Source organism: Artemia sp. Qi Xiang Cuo, chromosome 11, assembly GCF_049724085.1.
Source record: "Artemia sp. Qi Xiang Cuo chromosome 11, ASM4972408v1, whole genome shotgun sequence".
Classification (NCBI taxonomy): domain Eukaryota; kingdom Metazoa; phylum Arthropoda; class Branchiopoda; order Anostraca; family Artemiidae; genus Artemia; species Artemia sp. Qi Xiang Cuo.
Genome location: NC_142804.1, coordinates 51,374,135 through 51,392,475, shown reverse-complemented (window position 1 = coordinate 51,392,475; position 18,341 = coordinate 51,374,135). Strand labels below are relative to the sequence as shown.

The following is an 18,341-nucleotide window of genomic DNA, read 5'->3' as shown; positions in this document are numbered from 1 at the left end:
TTCCCCCCACAGATGGTTTTAGAGGAAGAGGGTTGAGGGGGCACTCGTCCCAGACACAGAAATTTTAGGGGCGCAAATTTGAAATAAATAGTCAAACATTTATAATCATTTTATAATTTCTGAAATATTATCTTTATGAAAATAAAGTAGAGGTCCTAGTTGGAAGTAAGTTACTTGCTTTCTGTAACGCTTATATAATAATACTTAATACTTACTGTAAGTATAAAGCAAATTGAATAGGTCAGAACTGCCACTGCTTTCCTCTAAAGTATAGCCCATGCCCATTGACTATCCGGATGTGAATCCCCCCCCTCCCCAGTTAAAAATGCTAGAGCTACGCCCTTCATTAAGGATGTCCCCCTTTACTCGTAACGCTGAAGTGCAGCTGGTAATTTATTTAGAGTACATAATATTTTGTGCTTAAAATACGTCGAAACTTTATCGTAAAGCCCCTAAGCCCGCCTTGTATGTAGATAAAGAACGACCCATGTCAATCAAAATAAAAACAAATAAAAAGAACTTTTATAGCAATATATTCATGAAAAAATTAAATTGCATGGTGATTCCAACTATGTAGATTCATTTATTTTAAACTTACCTAAAGAAAGTTGCAAAAGGAAGGAACTGAATAATTAGGAAAACGGGGGAGCCCCTTCTCCTCCTCCCTGAAAAAAAATATGATATGATTTTGATGGAACTTACGCCATGAAGATCAATCTGTCGAAGAACCATAAAGCGGAGATTTCAAACTTTTACCTACATATATGCAAAATTCTTCCCGAGCAGGATAGTCTCGAATTCGAACTTGTATTTTTTTTTCTCCAGATGTAATCTTCTTTGATCAATGGTCCTATAGTATCAGCAGATGACTCATTCTAATGAAAATTTGAAATTTCTAGGCCTGTTTTAAGTAACTAAAGCCTCGTCTTGATTGACATCATCCACCCTACCAGCAGCAGTTCCGGCTTCGACTGGATAGCCAATCACAGCCGTCGGAATATTCGAAGGCCTTCCAGGTATATTGACTGTCTAATCATAGCTGACGGTTGTTGTTGTTGTTGTTTGGGGTTTGACGCGTTCGACCGATAGGTCATATGCGTTCGTATCACTTAATTGTTCTGTGCCTTCTGTAAACACTAGCTTGCTTGGGTGTCACTTTGGTCAATATTTACTGAACCTGATCATGTATCACTTATCTTGCTATTGGTAGGGGATAATTCACCTGCAGCAACTGCCTGCATTGAAAAACAGGAATCAAAATAATGTATCTGTGCTTAGTCATACAGCAATTAAAATACCTACACAGCACAATTTAATATATAATATATTTTTACATTATGGCCTATTACATACGTCCATATATTGAAATTTAAAGATAAAATGTGCAAAGATAGATAGTGATAATAAAACATATAAAATAGAAAAGGATATCTCTAAAATAAGAAATTATAGGAGGGGTATCAAGACCATCAAGATTGAAAAATAAAGAACATCTAGCATTTATCTTGCTTAAATTATGGGTTAATCCCCATCATCACCGGCCATCAATTATGAACAGGAACCATAATGATGCAAATACCTTATCAAACAGCAAAATACAAAGTTTATACAAGCCAATTATAATAAATAATACGTTTAACCTGTCACCTAGGTCAAATTATAGTCAAATAAGGCAACTCTAAAAAAGGAAACATCCGGGGAAAAAAAAATTAAATAACAAAATGAATTTAGGGAACCAAACCAGTTGTCTTAACCAATTTACTTAATGAGCTTGTGCTTAGTCAACCATGCCAAACTCAAGGGAAAACAATGAAGAGAAAGCTAGTCAATTGTATGAGAAGGAGCCAACCTAGGTCTGGCCCTAGGTTGTACTGTAGCACCTTCTGGGGTAGGTACAGACTCCTTTCCTTCACATATCCTCTCTACCTTGCCAGGGCTGCTATTATCTGCTGACATTGTGGGAAGGGATGAAGCTTCTCTACTTAGGTTTTCAACTGTCTTCTTTAGGCTACTTATTTTGTTATCAACTGACTTAATTAGGCTATTTAGGTCAGGGCTGCTGGTATCTGCTGACATTGTGGGAAGGAATGAACCTTCTCTATTTAGGTTTTCCACTGACTTATTTAGGCTACAGACTGCATTTTGAAAGGGTCTTGGTGCTAACTTAGAAACCAGTTCACAAATAGATGTAATAACCTGAGTTAGATCAGAGATCTGCTTTGCAATACCTTCAAACATGGCCATGTACCTCATGTTGAGTTCCTCAGCTGGAGGTTGATTAGGAGTCAGTAGAGGGAAAGAGTCTGTGTGCACTATGGGGATGTGTTCTGTATGTTTAGAAAGTCCTTTCTTCAAAACCTCAGCAGCAGTCCTCATGGGGACATTATTGGTGAAAGAGTAACTTACAATTGCTTACTTCTTTATGAATACTGGGCATTCCTTGGCATTAGCATCATGGTTACCATTGCAGTTAGGACACTTGAGTACCTGATCTTCCTTTACTGTTTTAGATTGGGGGCATTCATCAAGGGTGTGTTGTCCACTACAAAGTAGACATTTTCTGCCTCTACGGCAATTTAAGGCCATGTGGCCATAACCTTGGCAATTGAGATACTGAATTGCCCGGGGGATAAACTGCTTAACTGTATACCTTGCACCCCAAACAGAGATTTTCAGAGGGAACTAAACATCCCGATTAAAGGCGCAAACCAAAGGGATAATTGATGGCCTTGAGTTTTTATAGTCCATTGTCACTTGTTGTATTCTTTCATCAACTTGGACCTCCTTCACAAAATCATCCAGATGGGTGACCTCCTCAGATGGGATACCACTCGCACAATGCCTTTTCTGTTTCTGATTAAAGCAGGGTTAGAGGTAGGACCAAGCACAAACTTTATCCTACATCCATTTACTGCTATATCTGAAATAGAAAGTATAGCAGTAGCTAATGACTGGTTCACAGCTATTACAATAATAGAGCCAGCTGGTACAAGTCTTTTTAACATTGAACCATATTGGCCCCTGCACTCATGATTTTGGATAAGTTGAAACATTTTTTGGCAATAACAGTTCTAAAGCCTAATGTCAACAGCCTAGGCCTATTGGTCTCATTTTGATCTCTAATACCTAAAGCCAAAATCCTTACACTAGAGTTATTGGGGTCAGAGGTGACAGGACTACAAACCATCCTGTTAGTCATCACAAATAGAACCCAAATAGAAACAAATAAACAAATAGAAACAAATAAAACAAATAGCGTACAAGCAGAGGAGGACCCTCAGTCAATGACATGTTAAGCAAACAATATTAGTCAAAAGCAGGCACAAAACTAAGTTTCAAAGCAGGGTATAAAAAGGTTTGATAAGCACCTTAAGCCATCGGTAGTTGCAATATGCAGGAATCTGAGAGAGTTTGCGGCCAGCACATTAACAGTCAAAGCAAGCCAAAGGCCAAAAAACGCACAACAAAGCAAGTGTACAGGCGTCAGGAACCCCAAAGGGCAGAGCCCCTTGTATTTTAATCAACAAACCGTGGCACAGAGCTATCCCTACTAGGGAAATAGCAAATATGAATATATTTGGATCATTTCAATTTCAATTCCTAGCTGACGGTTAAAAAATAAACCACCTACAAAAAATGTTGCTGTCAGGGTAGATTATGTCAATCATGACAAGACTTAGAGATAATACTAGAGCATAATGTTGACTTTTGCGCCCCAAAACAAGAGTTTTGGCACTAATATTGCCAAAATGTTATCTAGTGACAATTCTGAGACAGTGAATTAATTTAGAATTATCAGAAGTAAATGTATGACCTGATTTCATAGGAAATACTGCTCTGTGGTGGCTCACTTGTCCCTAAAATTATATGCGGTTACACGAAATGAATGGTTATATCGACGGTTATCATGATAATGAAAAAAGAGATTAGAGCGAGTGGAGTAATCACGGAGGTATTTGCTTAATTTTTGTAGGAAGCAAGTTACTTAGCATAATAATATTTACTAAACTATGGCTGGATAATTGCTGGTCCAGTAGGGAATTAGGAGTTAAGTATGGATGTGTCCTACCTCTGCTTATATGGTTAATTTTGAGGGACTGTGTCACGAGGAGCGCAGCAGCGACTATGGGAGAGCTCGAAATCCAGTGGAAAGGTAGAACTCTTCTAGAATTAGATCATGCGGGTAACTTGAGTGTTCTGTTAAATACTGTTTGCGAAATGAACAAATTTTTGGTGTTTTTGAGAGTTCAGGGTGCAAGAATAGATTTGGAAATTGATGTTAATAAAAAGACTAGGTCACCTAGACTAGGAATAAATGGGAGCAAAATCCATAAATAAAATAACACATATCCCAGTAGGCTTGATCGTGCCCAGGGAGAAGACTTCGGGGCTGGATCCCCCGAATTCCTAAGATTTTTTTCTGATTACCTCTTGCTCAAATTACCAAACAAAGTTTGTTGTTGTTTCTGCTAGTGCAGTCAGCAGTCCTCTGGTTTTTTAAATTATTATTGGCCCTGCGCCGAAAAAAATTGTGTCTGCCAATTGGGAATAAATACTGAACTCTAAAATACTTTTAGCAAAGGCTAAAATACTTTTAGTAAAGGACCAAGGATTTTGCCCATCCGATACAGATGTAGTGACAGTTTGATCTGGATGATAAGCTCAGACTAAAAAAAAAAAAAATCTCGAACCAGTGTATGAACCAACTATAGGCTACTTTAGCTTTCACAATCTGCAAAGGGAGGTAATATCATTAGCCTGAGCCTCACAAGTTTGGGCGGGGCTAAATCTATTTGTTAAAATTGTCATTCTTTCGTGAAAGTTTTTAACAGAAATTGCTGTTTATATTAGTAAACAAAATTTTACGGAAACCATCTGCAATTGTCACTTCTTGTGACTACACTACAGCCTCACTTAAAAGAAAAAAAAGTTTTTATTTATTTTTATTCAATTTTTTCGATAGTGCAAAAGAAAAAGTTGACATTGAACGGGGTATACCGTGGAAAAAATATCAATGCTCGAGGGCTATAGAGTATTTTAAGTGAGAAGTACTGCAAAATGAGTGAAGTAACGGATAATTTAATGATGCAGTAGTTAACTTTTCAAATAACATTCGGGCCTTACTCGTCCAGGAGTAAGGTGAGCAATCCAGGGGAAAATTTTCCCACTGCATAGGTCACCCACCTGTGTCCAGGCTCTGGACTGGTCAGGTTATAGCTACCGTAGTCCTATGATGTAATAAACACATTTTCTATGTGTAGCTAAAAATACGCTGTGAATCGCTAAGGAGCATTATTTCATTTTTTCTTTTCTATATTTTTGAGGTGTCTCCTACGTCCGAGATTCCTAAAGGTGCCGCCTTTAAATTCGGTCAAGGTTTATGTTTGTCTTATCATGAGCGAACACCCACAAAAAATTGTCTTTGACGTCAACAGTGACTGTTCCCTGTCAGTTTTTCTAAATAATTAAACTGTGATAAATGAATTTCTTAACTCTTTGCACCTTCACCTTTGTACTGTGTCGTACATGTGCCGCAAAGAAAACTGATTCTAAAAAGCGAATATTCACGAAAATTGTGCAAATATTCAATCTAGATTCGTGACAATAATTTTGGAATGCCGAAGAACGGTGGCCGGCATTTACCCCCCCCCCTCCCCCTCTCCCACAGAAAATCCTCTTCGGAAAATACTCCCGCGGTTGGCTGGTCTCCTATCACTTTCGACTTACTCTCCCTTTTAGATCTAGAGCACCCTGCGGAGTTTCTGCGACCGTGAGGTGGAGGAGTAGATGAGGAAGGAGCGATACCTCTTATATACGGGATAAATTCTGCTCATTTTGAGGGTATTGTTACTCTTCACTTTCGTAAAATAGCGTTGACGAGAAATGTTCCCAGAAATCATAAGGGAGTAGATATCAAATGCATTTTTTAATGTGTTTTTTTTAAAGTTTATTTCGTACCCCCCCCCCACGCCACCCCGATAAAAATGCCCTCAAACAAATTTCTTGGTTATGGCCCTGGGGATTAAACATTAATTTCTACATCCACCCTCACCTTGTCTCTCCCTTAGAACTAAATCTGTATTTATTGGGGATGTTTTGACATTCAAATGCACCCTTCGAGGTAACTCCCTCCCTCCCTAACTACAAAACAATCAGAGAACCCCATTGTAGAAGTGTAAGTGCCTTTTTAAGTTTTGTAATTTTTCCGTCACTTAAAGATAGTATTTATTAATTGGATATATATGGACATTTTTCGTAGGAAGTTTTCTGTGGGGTAATGTCTGGGCGAATTTTTAGTGGGGAGAAAGCTTTTGGGAATAATTTCCTTTCAGTGGAGATGTATTTTCTCACAGGGGGATATTTTCCATGTTTTTTTTTCCGTCGGGGTGTTTTCCAAGGAGGGGCGGGGGGTGAACGCATATAACCGTTTTTTGTCGGTTGTAAGGAATTATTGCAAGTGTTGCTGTTAACCTTTAGGAAGGAAAAAGTCATAGAAGGGCTCTTAGTTTCTGGGACCATCCTTCTTTACAAGCTTAATTCAGCTTTTAAATCATTGAAAATTGTGCTCAAGTCAGTCTGTTCCGTAGTCGGAGTGTTTAGTCTGAGTTTCAATGCAGTTAAGTCGTCAGCAAATTTAAAACGTTCACAAAATGTCGTTAAAATACGATTAAAAACAAGAAGAAACAAAACTGAGCCTTCTTTAGTCCCTTGTAGTGAACTGCAAAAAATATTGAAAAATTCAGGGTCATGATACGGGAGTTGAACTCAATGAAATATATTGAAAAGGAAACTAGAAAGCATACGTAGAAGAAACGGACGGGAACCCATAACCTTAGTTTCTTCCACTACTACATGATGGTCAAGACTATCAAAGGTATTAACTATTTCTGCGAATAATGTCTGCGAAAAAGTAATCTTTTTCTAAATGTTTAAGGATAATATCCAACATTGAAACAGGCAGTATCTCCCAATAAGGGAAAATGGAAACATTTCGGGTGATTCATTTGCTACGTTTTTCTTCGTTGTTCCACGTTTCCTTGTTTTATCCCGCTTAGCCATTATGGCCTCAATGATGTCGGGGCATCTGACTCAGAGAAAGTTTTAGAGGGGGGGGGGGGCAGAGAAGGAACTTGCCTCGGGCGCAGAAATTATAGGGGCGAAAAATTTCAAATAAATAACCTAACGGTTATAATCATCAAGCGAATTTCGAAATTTCATTTTTATTAAAATAGATTAGAGGGCGTAGTTGGTTGTAAGTACAAGCAAATTGAATCCGAAATTTTCGTTTTTCCCATATCTTCATCCCCATTTCTTTAAAATTACAATAAGTAGACCGAATTAAACTAATTCTAATTCTTTTTTTTGTGATATTTTGGATTCAGACCCGTTCGTATTTTACAGGATGTCGAGATAATTAACAATTTTGCACAGGCTAGAGTAAGAATAATCAGATTTAAATAAATGGGCAATTCTCTTCAAATTTGGCATGACAGGGGAGCGGTATAAATCAAAATTTTGTCCCAGGTGCTAGAGAGGCCAGAACCACTACTGAAATGTAAATTTGCATACTCACTTTTTGAGACAGGAGAAACGTAGCAACATTCCTGCGATGAATTAGTTGATATCTTAGGGCAGCCAGTAAATATTGAGGTATTAACAAAACTTCAGGAAAATCAATCAGTTTGATAATAAAGCTTTCGCAAGGTGGTGATTTGGTAACTTGTATGATATACGCCCTACCTATTGTTATTTTAATGTGTTTCTCTGACGCTCAATCCTAGTCAAATATATCAAAGTAAGATAAAAACATAATACTTTAGATACAAATTTGGGCTATATATTTGCATATTAGGGGAGGGGGGGGGGGGTAAAGTATAGCGGGTCTGCATGCCTAATGTGTTAAGTGAAATTATTCTGCATATTACGTAGTAAGAATTGTTTTCTAACTTCACACTGTCCAATATTTTACCCCCCCCCCTAATGTGCAAATATATACCCACACTATATATTTTCCATCTATTCTGTCACTTCTCTTTGTCTTGTCTCACGTTAAGCTGAAAGAAACTAACGAAAAAAAAAAACAGTTCTATAATGCGTCAATGAATGAACAACTTGAGCGGTTGGGCGTTTATCATACAAGTGCCGGTAATTTTTACTATTAAACTCACTGTTATCAAGATTTTACTTTACTTGTTTTAGTTTAACTTTTTTTCTTAACTATTATTATAAACTTTTTAGCCTTTTTTAAGACTATTCTTTTGGTAGTCTCAAAACAAATAGCAGCAGCAAAGAAGCGGAAAAATGCGAAGTCGCCTGGCGAAGACAAGATATCCGCGGAAAAGATCAAAGCGACTGTTATGACCTGCCTCAAGTTCTGGACAGCGTTGTTCGCAGTAATCTGGACAACCGCCAAAATACCTTCAGATTCGAAACGCAGCACCCTTGTGAGGATCTTTAAGAAAGGCGATTCGTCCTTCCCACGCAACTAGCGAGGAATCTGCATACTTTCCATGCCTATAAAATTGCTGAAGCACATTTTACTGCAGAGAATCAGCTCACAGCTCGACAGATACCTTCGCGACGAGCAACATGGATTCAGACCGAACCGTTCATGTGCAGACTTGATATTTACCCTACGGCTACTGACAGAAGAAAGCAGAGAATGGCGCTCCAAAATCTATATGATATTCATCAATTTTGAGAAGGCATTTGACTCAGTAGACCGCCAAAGTCTGTGGAAGATCCTACTGCATTACGGAATCCATGAAAAGATAGTTTCACTGATTGTTGCGTTTTATGAAGATAGCGAGTGCTGTGTAAAGACACCAGATGGCAAAACTCGTTTCTTCTGCATTCTGTCAGGAGTTAAGCAAGGTTGCGTACTGTCACCACTACTTTTCGTAATCGTCATTGATTACATACTGAGAAGTACAAGCATAGACGGAATCCAGCTGAATCTAGAAACAAGCCTCAGTGATATAGACTTCGCTGGCGACATTGCCGTCCTAGAATCATGCAAGCAAAGACTCCAAGAACTCCTTGACAAAGGGAGGGAGAGAGGTGGCCATGTCGGCCTGAAAATAAATAATGAGAAAACAAAATACATGGTTACCACAGATTCACCCCTGAGCATCACTTGCGGAGACCAACACATAGAGCAAGTCGTCCATTTCAAATACTTGGGAAGCCTAATAGAAATTACCGAATCGACCACAAAAGAAGTACTAATAATAATTGACCAAACCAATGGGGCCTTCAATAGATTACGGAAAGTATGGCGGTCCCAAAGCTTCTCTATACGGCTAAAGTTACGACTCTTCAATAGTAATGTTATGCCAGTGCAGCTTTATGCAGCCGAAACCTGGCAGTTGAACCAGGAACAAGAGAGAAGAATACTTGCTTTCGAAAACACATGTCTCAGAAAAATTCTCAACATCCGTTGGCAGCAGAAAATAAAAAACCAATCCATCCGTGACAAGACTGGCCAGCCTCTTGTGACATATATCATAAAAGTCCGCCGATGGAGTTACCTTGGCCACGTACTACGTATGGACAATCTCCGACTACCAAATGCAGCGCTCCATTGGCAGCCATCGGGTCCACGCCACAGGGGCAGACCCAGAAACACCCTGCGTCGAACGTACCAGACAGATCTACGTAACCTGCACACATCAATCCAACCTCAGTGGGAGGACATACTTGCAGCAGCAAACCTGCGGTAAGATTGGCGGCTCCTTCTTGATGCCCTGGGTGCCTCTGAAGGCACAGGAGGATTTAAGGTCTAAGGAAGGTAAGTCTCAAAACTAATAGTTTTTAGAGCAGTACCACATTTTAGTCATTGTTGCCACGCTGAACCGTGAATATATATAATCCAAAATAATTAGATGAATTTTGCAGCACTTGTACGCAAAAAATCAAGAATGCTAAGACCCCCAAGCACCTGGCCAGTGCCTAAACTCGGCCGCAATCTTTGACTAAAATATAAAATGTCCTAAAACTAGCCATTAAGATATTGATCTCGGTCATGGGGTTTCTCCCCGACCTCAAAGGAGTATCTATCTGGATTTACTCTTACAAGTAGCTATTTCATTTTTTTTTAGAAAAGTGAAATAGTGCATCTTTACTTTGAACTAGCTAGCATAATCCATCTATTTTTTCTTTTTTTTTTCAGATTCGGTCAACTCCCCCCCCCCCTTTTGAAAAAAAAATATTGGCCGTCCAATCCAAACGAATTCTAGCGTATTTTCCTGGTATCTATCAGTTTCATTTAGGAACAAAATTAAATTTCAAATTTTAATAACAATGACATAATGTTTTTTAATTGCAAATTATTTGTAAATACTTTTGGTTTCTCTAGGTCATTCTTATCGCTTTTAAATTACATACAAATCAGACACTTTTTATTAGCTTTAAACTTCAAAGACATGTTTAAACCAGCCATTTGATTAGTTGAAGTGGGGGGAGGGGAATAACCGGGAAGATTTCCAATGATGACTAAGTAAAACCCGTCAGAAAACTCTCAAAGCACAAGAATATAAAGGAAGTCCTAATTCTAATAATAGACGGTAAAGACAACAAATTTAATATAATTCTGTGATTTTATCAGTTTGAAAGATATATCAATATCCTTAAACTTGTAAGCATCTCATTGCATAGCACTAAAACAGTCCAGAGTTCGATTAGATTTTTGGTAAATTCCCCTTTCTTAGTATCGTTTCTATGTGTGAAGAAAAATAGTGATATGATAAAATTATTTTGCTTTTCAGAATGTCAGCGTCACCATCTTATAAGCATCGTGGCATTACTCTCTTTGGTTCTTTATTGCTGATCGGACTGGGAATAGCTGCTATGGCCGCGGATGGTGATTCGACGACTGAATTCGTCATTGGCTTTATTTTATTCAGTATCGGAATTATGCTTGGAATGACTTTCTTCGCCAAACGCCAAGAAACAGCAGTGAATATCGTTCCCATTATACAAAATATTACACCCTACGATGCAAAATCTGATAGCCCTCCAAAGTATGAAGAGGTGGTGGAACCTCCTCCTCCTTACACAGAGCTTTATATATAGCACAGACAAGGGGCTTATTACTGACGTTAAGGGACTGCTTGTCAGGTTTTACCCTTACTTATCCTACTGTTTTGAGAGGTGAGGTAACTTACCGTTTGCTTAAATTACCAAGGGATCAAGGATGCAAGGAAATTGTTACGAATGCTTCCTTTAGCTGGAAAACAGGCGGAACAAGCAGTCCAACTCTGGAATGAGTTCCTATATAGGGGTCATTCGGGTAACATCCCTTTCAATGTCTGAATTTTTTCCAATATTTTCATATGTGCTTCGCGTAATTTGCCTTATTCGGGGTCCACCTCAAATTAGGTCCTACTTATATGCTCACCCTCCTTATTGAAAAATTGGTATGTTTGCCCATGGAGCACCCTAAAGCACACTAGTTGGAAGGCTTGGAATTCTAGCAAACTACATTAGAAATTAAACCATGGATTCGTGAAAGTTTCGATGGCTGATGGATCCACTACAGCCAAATCAATGCCTGGCGCAGTTTGGACATACGTAAATGGTAGGTGAGATGAAGAAACTGATTTCTTAACATTTTTTGTTTTTTTTAGCTAAAATTGCTTCTGTACTATCAGTATTGTTCTAATTAGGTTCAATTTAATACAGTAACATTTAGGGTCAATAGGTGTTGTCAATTCACGGAAATGTAGCGGGGGAGGAATTATTTTCAAAATCAAAGAAGTTGTTGTTTTACCAATTTTTTGAATACAAAATCCCGAAAAAGGGGATTTCTCAATGAAAATAAATAAATAAAATGTGCTTTTCAAAAACTAGGGGAGGGGGAAGAAAAACTTAGAAGGGGCAAATGACCTTCTTAGGGGCGAGAAAAACTAGGCAAGAAAAGTAAACCTAAAAATACTTATCGTTTTCTATTGTTTTATTTATTTATTCTGTATCAATTCTTTTAATGGTTTGTTCCTTTCTCACAACAACCAAATTCCACTTTGAAGTATTTTCTTCATTTCAGGTTTTTCCTAAAAACTTGGAAAAACAATTTATAATCCTTATTGTAGAAAGACATCATAAGTACTAGTGTTGGAAGCTATCTGTTTCTTCTTTACAGAATATTAAAAAAAAAGAAGCAAGTTTTATTAACTGAAAGTAAAGAGCAACATTAAAACTTAAAACGAACAGAAATTATTTCGTATATGAAAGGGGCTGTCCCCTCCTCAACGCCTCGCTCTTTACGCTAAAGTTTGACTCTGTCTCATAACATTATTTTTTAAAACAATGGCATGGCGCACTATGAAAGGGGCTATCCCCTCCTCAATACCTCGCTCTGCACGCTAAAGGTTGACTCTTTCTCACAACTATATATTTTAAAACAATAAAACGCGTAACTTTTGCTGGGTAAAACTAAACTTGATGAAACTTATTTATTTGAAATTAGCATTAAAATTAGAGTTGCGGTTACTATTGAGCCGGGTCACTCCTTACTTACAGTTCGTTACCACGAACTGTTTCATTTCACACTTCAACTTTGTTTCCCATTTTTGAATTCCATCTTCGTAAGTTAAGAACAAATGTATCAAAGGCAACGCTATAGCGTTGTTTATAGTGAAGATCCATGAGGCTTCAATGTTGCATTATTATTTATTTATTTTCTTTTCACATAGGCACTTCATATGGAAAGAATAGTCATGCAAACTTTGGAGAGGGCTCATTCGATTACAAAATAGGAAGTTCTAGTGCCCCTTTTAAGAGTCAGTGATCGAAGGGTAGCTAGCCCCCCAGGCCTCTTTTCCCCTAAATGCGTCTGATCAAAATTTTAAGACAGCAATTTTGTTCAAAATTGTCCAAAAGTTAAATAACTATTCCTCCGAGATTGACTAAACCTCCTTTGCCCGGGGGCAAGGGTTGTAACTTATATAAGTTGCCCATTGTTAACACATAAGGTTTCTGTGGAAGAGGTTGTCATATAAACTTTGGAGGAATTCGTTTCGATTGGAAATTAAAATTTATAGTTTTCTTTTAAGATTCAAAAGTGATCGGAGGGCAACCAGCCACCCACAAGCCCTTTTTCCCCAAATGGATCTGATCAAAATTTTGAAATAGCCATTTTGTTAAAAATAGCCCATAGGAAATACGAATATGCCTCTAGGGCTGACAACCCCTCCCATCAGCCCTGGGGCAAGGTCAAAAAGCTATGCTAGTTAACATATAAGGTTTTTTTTTAAGCGGTTGTCATATAAATATTGGAGGGAGCTCAGTAGACTGAAATTGAAAGTTCTAGCACCCTTTTTAAGATTCAGAAGTTTTTGCAGGGCAAATAGCCCCCCCCCCTTCCTGTCCTTTTTATTTACCTCCTTTTCCTCAAAATGTTTAAAAAATTTTAACTATCATTTTGTTCAAACTAGTCAAAGGGGTAATAGCTATGCCTCCAGAGATGCCATACCCCCCACAGCCCCGGGGCAAGGACCGCTAATTATTCAATTTATAGATTGTTTACATGCAGGATTTATCATTAATAACAGGAGAAAGTTTTGATTCTGAGTGTATCTGAAAAGACCAAGGACATTAAGCTGAAAATTTGGAGATTGTTGAGGGGTATCTTAAGCTAAAAAAAAAAAAAAAACAACAACAAACAAAAACAAGTACATCCAGTTTATCAAAAAGCGGATCTGCAAACTCTTAAGAACGGCTGAGGGAATGAAGCTGAAACTTCCAGGACCTTTTGAGGGGAATGAATTAGTTCTAAAGCGGTTGAAAGGCTTCCAGTCCCCCTCCCATGTCCTCTTTAGCTGCCTTCTCTTCAAAACATTTGATCAACATTTTGAAATGCAAATCATATTTTGGTCTTAAGAAAGGAATGGGGGTTATCAGCCCTACTCATATTAATTTTTGCTCGTTTTGTATTTGAAGCGGTTATTTATATTGATTTCTGTTTTGTTTTTTTTAGCTCTATTTATTTATTGATGGTGTTTTGTGGTAGTTATACGCTTGGAAGATTATTTGACTTTATTTCTGCTCACGTTTGGTTTAATGGAGCTCTTTACTTTCTTTGAAAAACTTGTTTTGAGGAAAAACTTTTTCAGATTAATTACTACAAAAGTAGTTTGGCTACTGCGATTTTCCCCCTTCCCTAACCGTAAAAGGCGAAAGCTTGTTCCGTCCTTTGCGCCTTACTGAAAACGAAATATATTACAAATACTTTCTTTCATATTTTCAACATAAGAAAATAAAAATAAAAATTGTAGTGAAATAGAATTTTGGATTGCAAAGTTTCCAAGAATTAAGGTTCTTTCCAGCCCTCTTGATTGTAATAGTGATTTTATATTTATTGTTCGTCGATGTTTTGAGAAACCAAATTATAGTGTTCAAGATAAATTTAGTTTGAAATAAAACGCAAATGACCCAGCAAGTTTTAGTCTTTTACGGTTAGGTAAGAGGGAAAAGGGCAGTAGCCAAACAACTTCTTGTAGTAAATTTTGTTCGTTTTAAGATTGACTAGAATATTAAATTTAATTTTTGCTCCATTAAAGATTTATTTATCCATCTATATTAGTACCTGCTATCTCTATGTTTCCTGTGATCCTTATATTTTAATTTCTGTTTGTTTTGGGTTTCATTTATTCCTTAATAGCAATTTTTGGTCGTTTCGAGTTTGAAGTATTGTAGGAATCTATTTCTGCCGGTCTTAAATTTAATTTGGCTCTTTACTTTTTTTTTAAAAACTTCTTTTTCGAAAGTTTTTTTTTTAATTAATTAGCATAAAAACAATTTCTTTCTCAGAACAAAAAACCAAAATTTTAAACAATTTATCAAAAGCTGACTCAAAGTTTATGTTAAGTTCCTTTTCTCCCGCATGAGATCTTGCCTGATCAGTATTTTCAATTGCTTAGCCCTTAGGACACTTGGTACCACTCTAGCACGCTTAAAATGCCACATAGATCATCCATACTTCCCACATAAATGTTCCGTCGTATATAAGACCATACTTTATAAGCTTAATTAAGCTTAATTCTCGAAAAGATTAATTAAGGTTTCTGAGCTTTTTGACAGAAACAGTTTTGCTCGAGGATTTAAAGCAGAAAATATCTGAAAAATTTAGAACGTGATGCTGAATAGTTAGGCCTCATTTTGTACCCAATAAATGGAATTATGCTAATCAGTTTTTAAGCCAGATACAGAATATTCTGTCTCAACCAAGGCCCCTCTTCGCTGTTGCTTATGAAACAAATATTCCCCTGTAAATTTGGACAACGGATCCACTAATGTGGCCTTTCTCACTGTCGAACTAATTTAGAGAAATAAAAAAGTGTAAGATATGTCCTTATTTTACACACCAATATACTAGCTTCTCTTTCTAACATTATATTATATTTATAGGATATCTTACGCTGTAAAGAAGCTTTGTCTGCTTATGATAATCAGTTTGATGAGACTGAGTCCAAATCTGTCATCTGCTGCACTGTGTCTGCTCTCCTCAAAACTGCGCTCGTACGTAAAAACTAAAAAAGTGAATATGAGACATCCTCCTAAATGCACAGTTAATTGTGCAGTGTGCCAGCTTCAGAAAGTTAAACCAATATTTAATTAAACTATGTAAGGAAACTAAGGAATTGTTCTGCGAAAAACATTGAATGTGAATGGTGTTTATATTGAAATCCCAATAAGTGATTTATCGTATTAAATATATTTTTTTAATAGATCTGTGGGATTATCGCTACGTAATGTTCTTTTAAATAATGAAAAAAATATTGTCTGAGATTTTATGTAAGCAAGAATCTATCTACTTTATTACACGTTATTTTTTTTATTTTTTATAAAAACAGTCTTAGAGATGAATTTTTTTCTGGCCATAAACGAGGTTAACCTGGTTGCAAGAAAATCTGGGTCAACTTTGCTTTCCAAAAGAGATCACCAAGTCAAGGAATTCAAAGTTAGTTGTAACGTTTATAGTCCGATGTCTTAGACACTAATCTAGTATTCTTCAAAATTCTCCTATACGTTGATCGTTTAAAAAGAAATATATTTCTTGACTCATCTAAAATCAAACGAAAAGTAATATGATAAAATAAATTAAAATAAGTGGGTCAACCATTCAGTATTTTTCTCGCCATAGTGTTTTGTGTAATACCTTTTGCTGCTTCGTTTCATGAAGATATTCATAACTGTGCCGCAGCGCACTCAGAAAATAACTATGGGGAGGGAGTGGGGCTAACCAGGGGTCCGTTGGCGAACCAACTGGAAACCTCTTAAAATTCCTTAGAAGAACCGGTATTTTCAGAATTTTTTTTTACTTTTCTGCTAATTTTTTCTTGATCCGGGGGGGGGGCTATAGCGCCTTTAGAACAACCCCCCCCCCCCCTCCGTGGGTGCGCGCCTGTAACTGAGCAAAAATAATACCAGGTGGAAAGAAATCTAAGGGAAAACGTCTTCCAGCGAAATAAGATACATAACTTAAAAATTTGGATGAATTGTTTAAAAAATTCCACAGTCTCTCGATTCAACTAAACGATTTAACATTTGAAAAGCAAAATCACACAAGAGCTATTTATTTTACTAAATAGACATACATTAAAATGACTCTGGTATTGTCATGAAATTGAAGGTCAAGAATTTTTTTTTAGTATTATGAATCTTTTCCATCAAACCAAAATTTTAAAACAAATAAATGAAATTATTTTCACAAACTTTAGGATATTAGGCAGCTATTTTGTATAAGAAGGAGGAGCTTCGACTATATCATCATACTTTGGAGGGATGTCAGAAGTTACATTATACGGTGTAATGCTGTGTGCTAGAATGACAGTGTTCGCTTCGATCTCTCCGTGTTTTCGACGTTGATTGAAGCACGCAGTCACGTGCATGAAGAAGATGATTAAAAAGATGAATCCCCAAGGTGATAAATTCACCAAGTCCAATGAAAAAGACATTCATCTTACACCTCGAGCCTGATTGAATGTATGACGCAATATAAGTTATTCCCAGTCCAATCAGCACAATGGAACAAAAAGAAATAGCACAAAAAAGCTTGAACGGTGGTGACACAGTCATTCTAAAAAAAATATTAATTCTAGTTGATTTTCGATTGATTTTTTTTTGGGGGGGGGGGAGGCGGCAGAGATCAACGGTTAAAGCTTATACATTCAATTTTGGAGCTAGTACTTCATAAGATCATGTCCACAGTGAGATTCTAAAATAACAAGAAACTTGAAAAAATACTATTACTACAAAGAAGTCACTGCAGCAACAGGCTGATTTAGGATAACACGGCTGCGCCAATTCCTCCTCCATCCCAATCTATTCAACAGTTCCCTCTTTACCCTCTCCCAAGAATTTCTAATTTCCTTTAAATCCTTTCTTACGACCTCAACCTACCCCATTCAGGGACGACCTGCATTTCATTTGGCAATAGATGGATGGCTGAAAAGTAGAATCTTTAGCAATCTGTCATCTTTCATTCTCACAACGTGTCCTACCTTTCTCAACCTTTGTCTCATTATAAACATAGAAAGAAGGGTAGAAACCCATTTTTACTATTGCTTACGGTTTGAAATATGGTCAGTCAGACGGGCACCTAAGACAATTAGTAGACGATTTCTCTGGAAAACATCTCGCAAATCCTCCTCCGTCTTCCAAAGTGCTCACGTTCCGGAACCATATTTGACTACTACCATCACTGTAGCTTCCAATATTCTAATCTTGGTTCGCAAACGTAGGTTATATCCTTATTCTTCCAAACTTGTTCAATATGAAAAAAAACAGCCTCGGCTGTTTACTATTAACGTTTTCACTGCATCCACCATCTTTACTAATAATACTACCCAGGTGAGTTAAGCTACATACTTGATCGATCTTCTCGTAACCCAACATCATCACTTCACCTTCATTTGTTCTAGTCTCAGTGACCTGATCTTCCTAACGTTAATTTTCAAACCTATTCTTGCACCCTGAATTCTCAAAACCTCCAAAACATTATTCGTTTGGTTAACATTTTCAAGTAGGATGGTCAAACCATCAGCATATTCTATAGCTTAGAGAGTTTTGATTTCCCATTCGATTCCATACTCTCCCATAGCCTTTGCCATGTTCCTTACGACAAAGTCCATGAAAATGATGCATACAAATGGGAGTAGAACACAACCCTCCTTAACTCCTGACTTAATTCAAAACCAGCTACTAACTTCATTTCCTACTTCATCTGCAGCAACATTGTTCCCGTATCCTCGTGCGTAGCAACTAATCAATTTAGTATTTTTATTTGGCATAGCATAGGAGGATTTGACTTTCGCTAAAGCTCTTCTATCCGCTGGTCAAAC

The 18,341-nt window shown here is 37.3% G+C and overlaps 1 protein-coding gene across 2 annotated transcripts; it reads left to right on the top strand.

Moving 5' to 3' along the window:
• The first annotated feature begins 910 nt into the window (after positions 1-910).
• LOC148947111 (uncharacterized) lies at positions 911-15,795 on the top strand. 2 transcript variants are annotated; one of them, XM_089096873.1, is made up of 3 exons: positions 911-1,016; positions 10,767-11,021; positions 15,406-15,795. In XM_089096873.1, the coding sequence occupies exons 2-3, from the start codon at positions 10,768-10,770 to the stop codon at positions 15,614-15,616; spliced, it is 465 nt and encodes a 154-aa protein (XP_088952999.1). In that variant the 5' UTR covers positions 911-1,016; position 10,767; the 3' UTR covers positions 15,617-15,795. The 2 variants fall into 2 exon arrangements, 1 of the variants encoding a protein (XP_088952999.1); XR_016142419.1 differs by lacking the exons at positions 911-1,016; positions 10,767-11,021 and adding an exon at positions 11,082-11,578 and having other exon boundaries at positions 15,406-15,542.
• Positions 15,796-18,341: the final 2,546 nt, after the last annotated feature.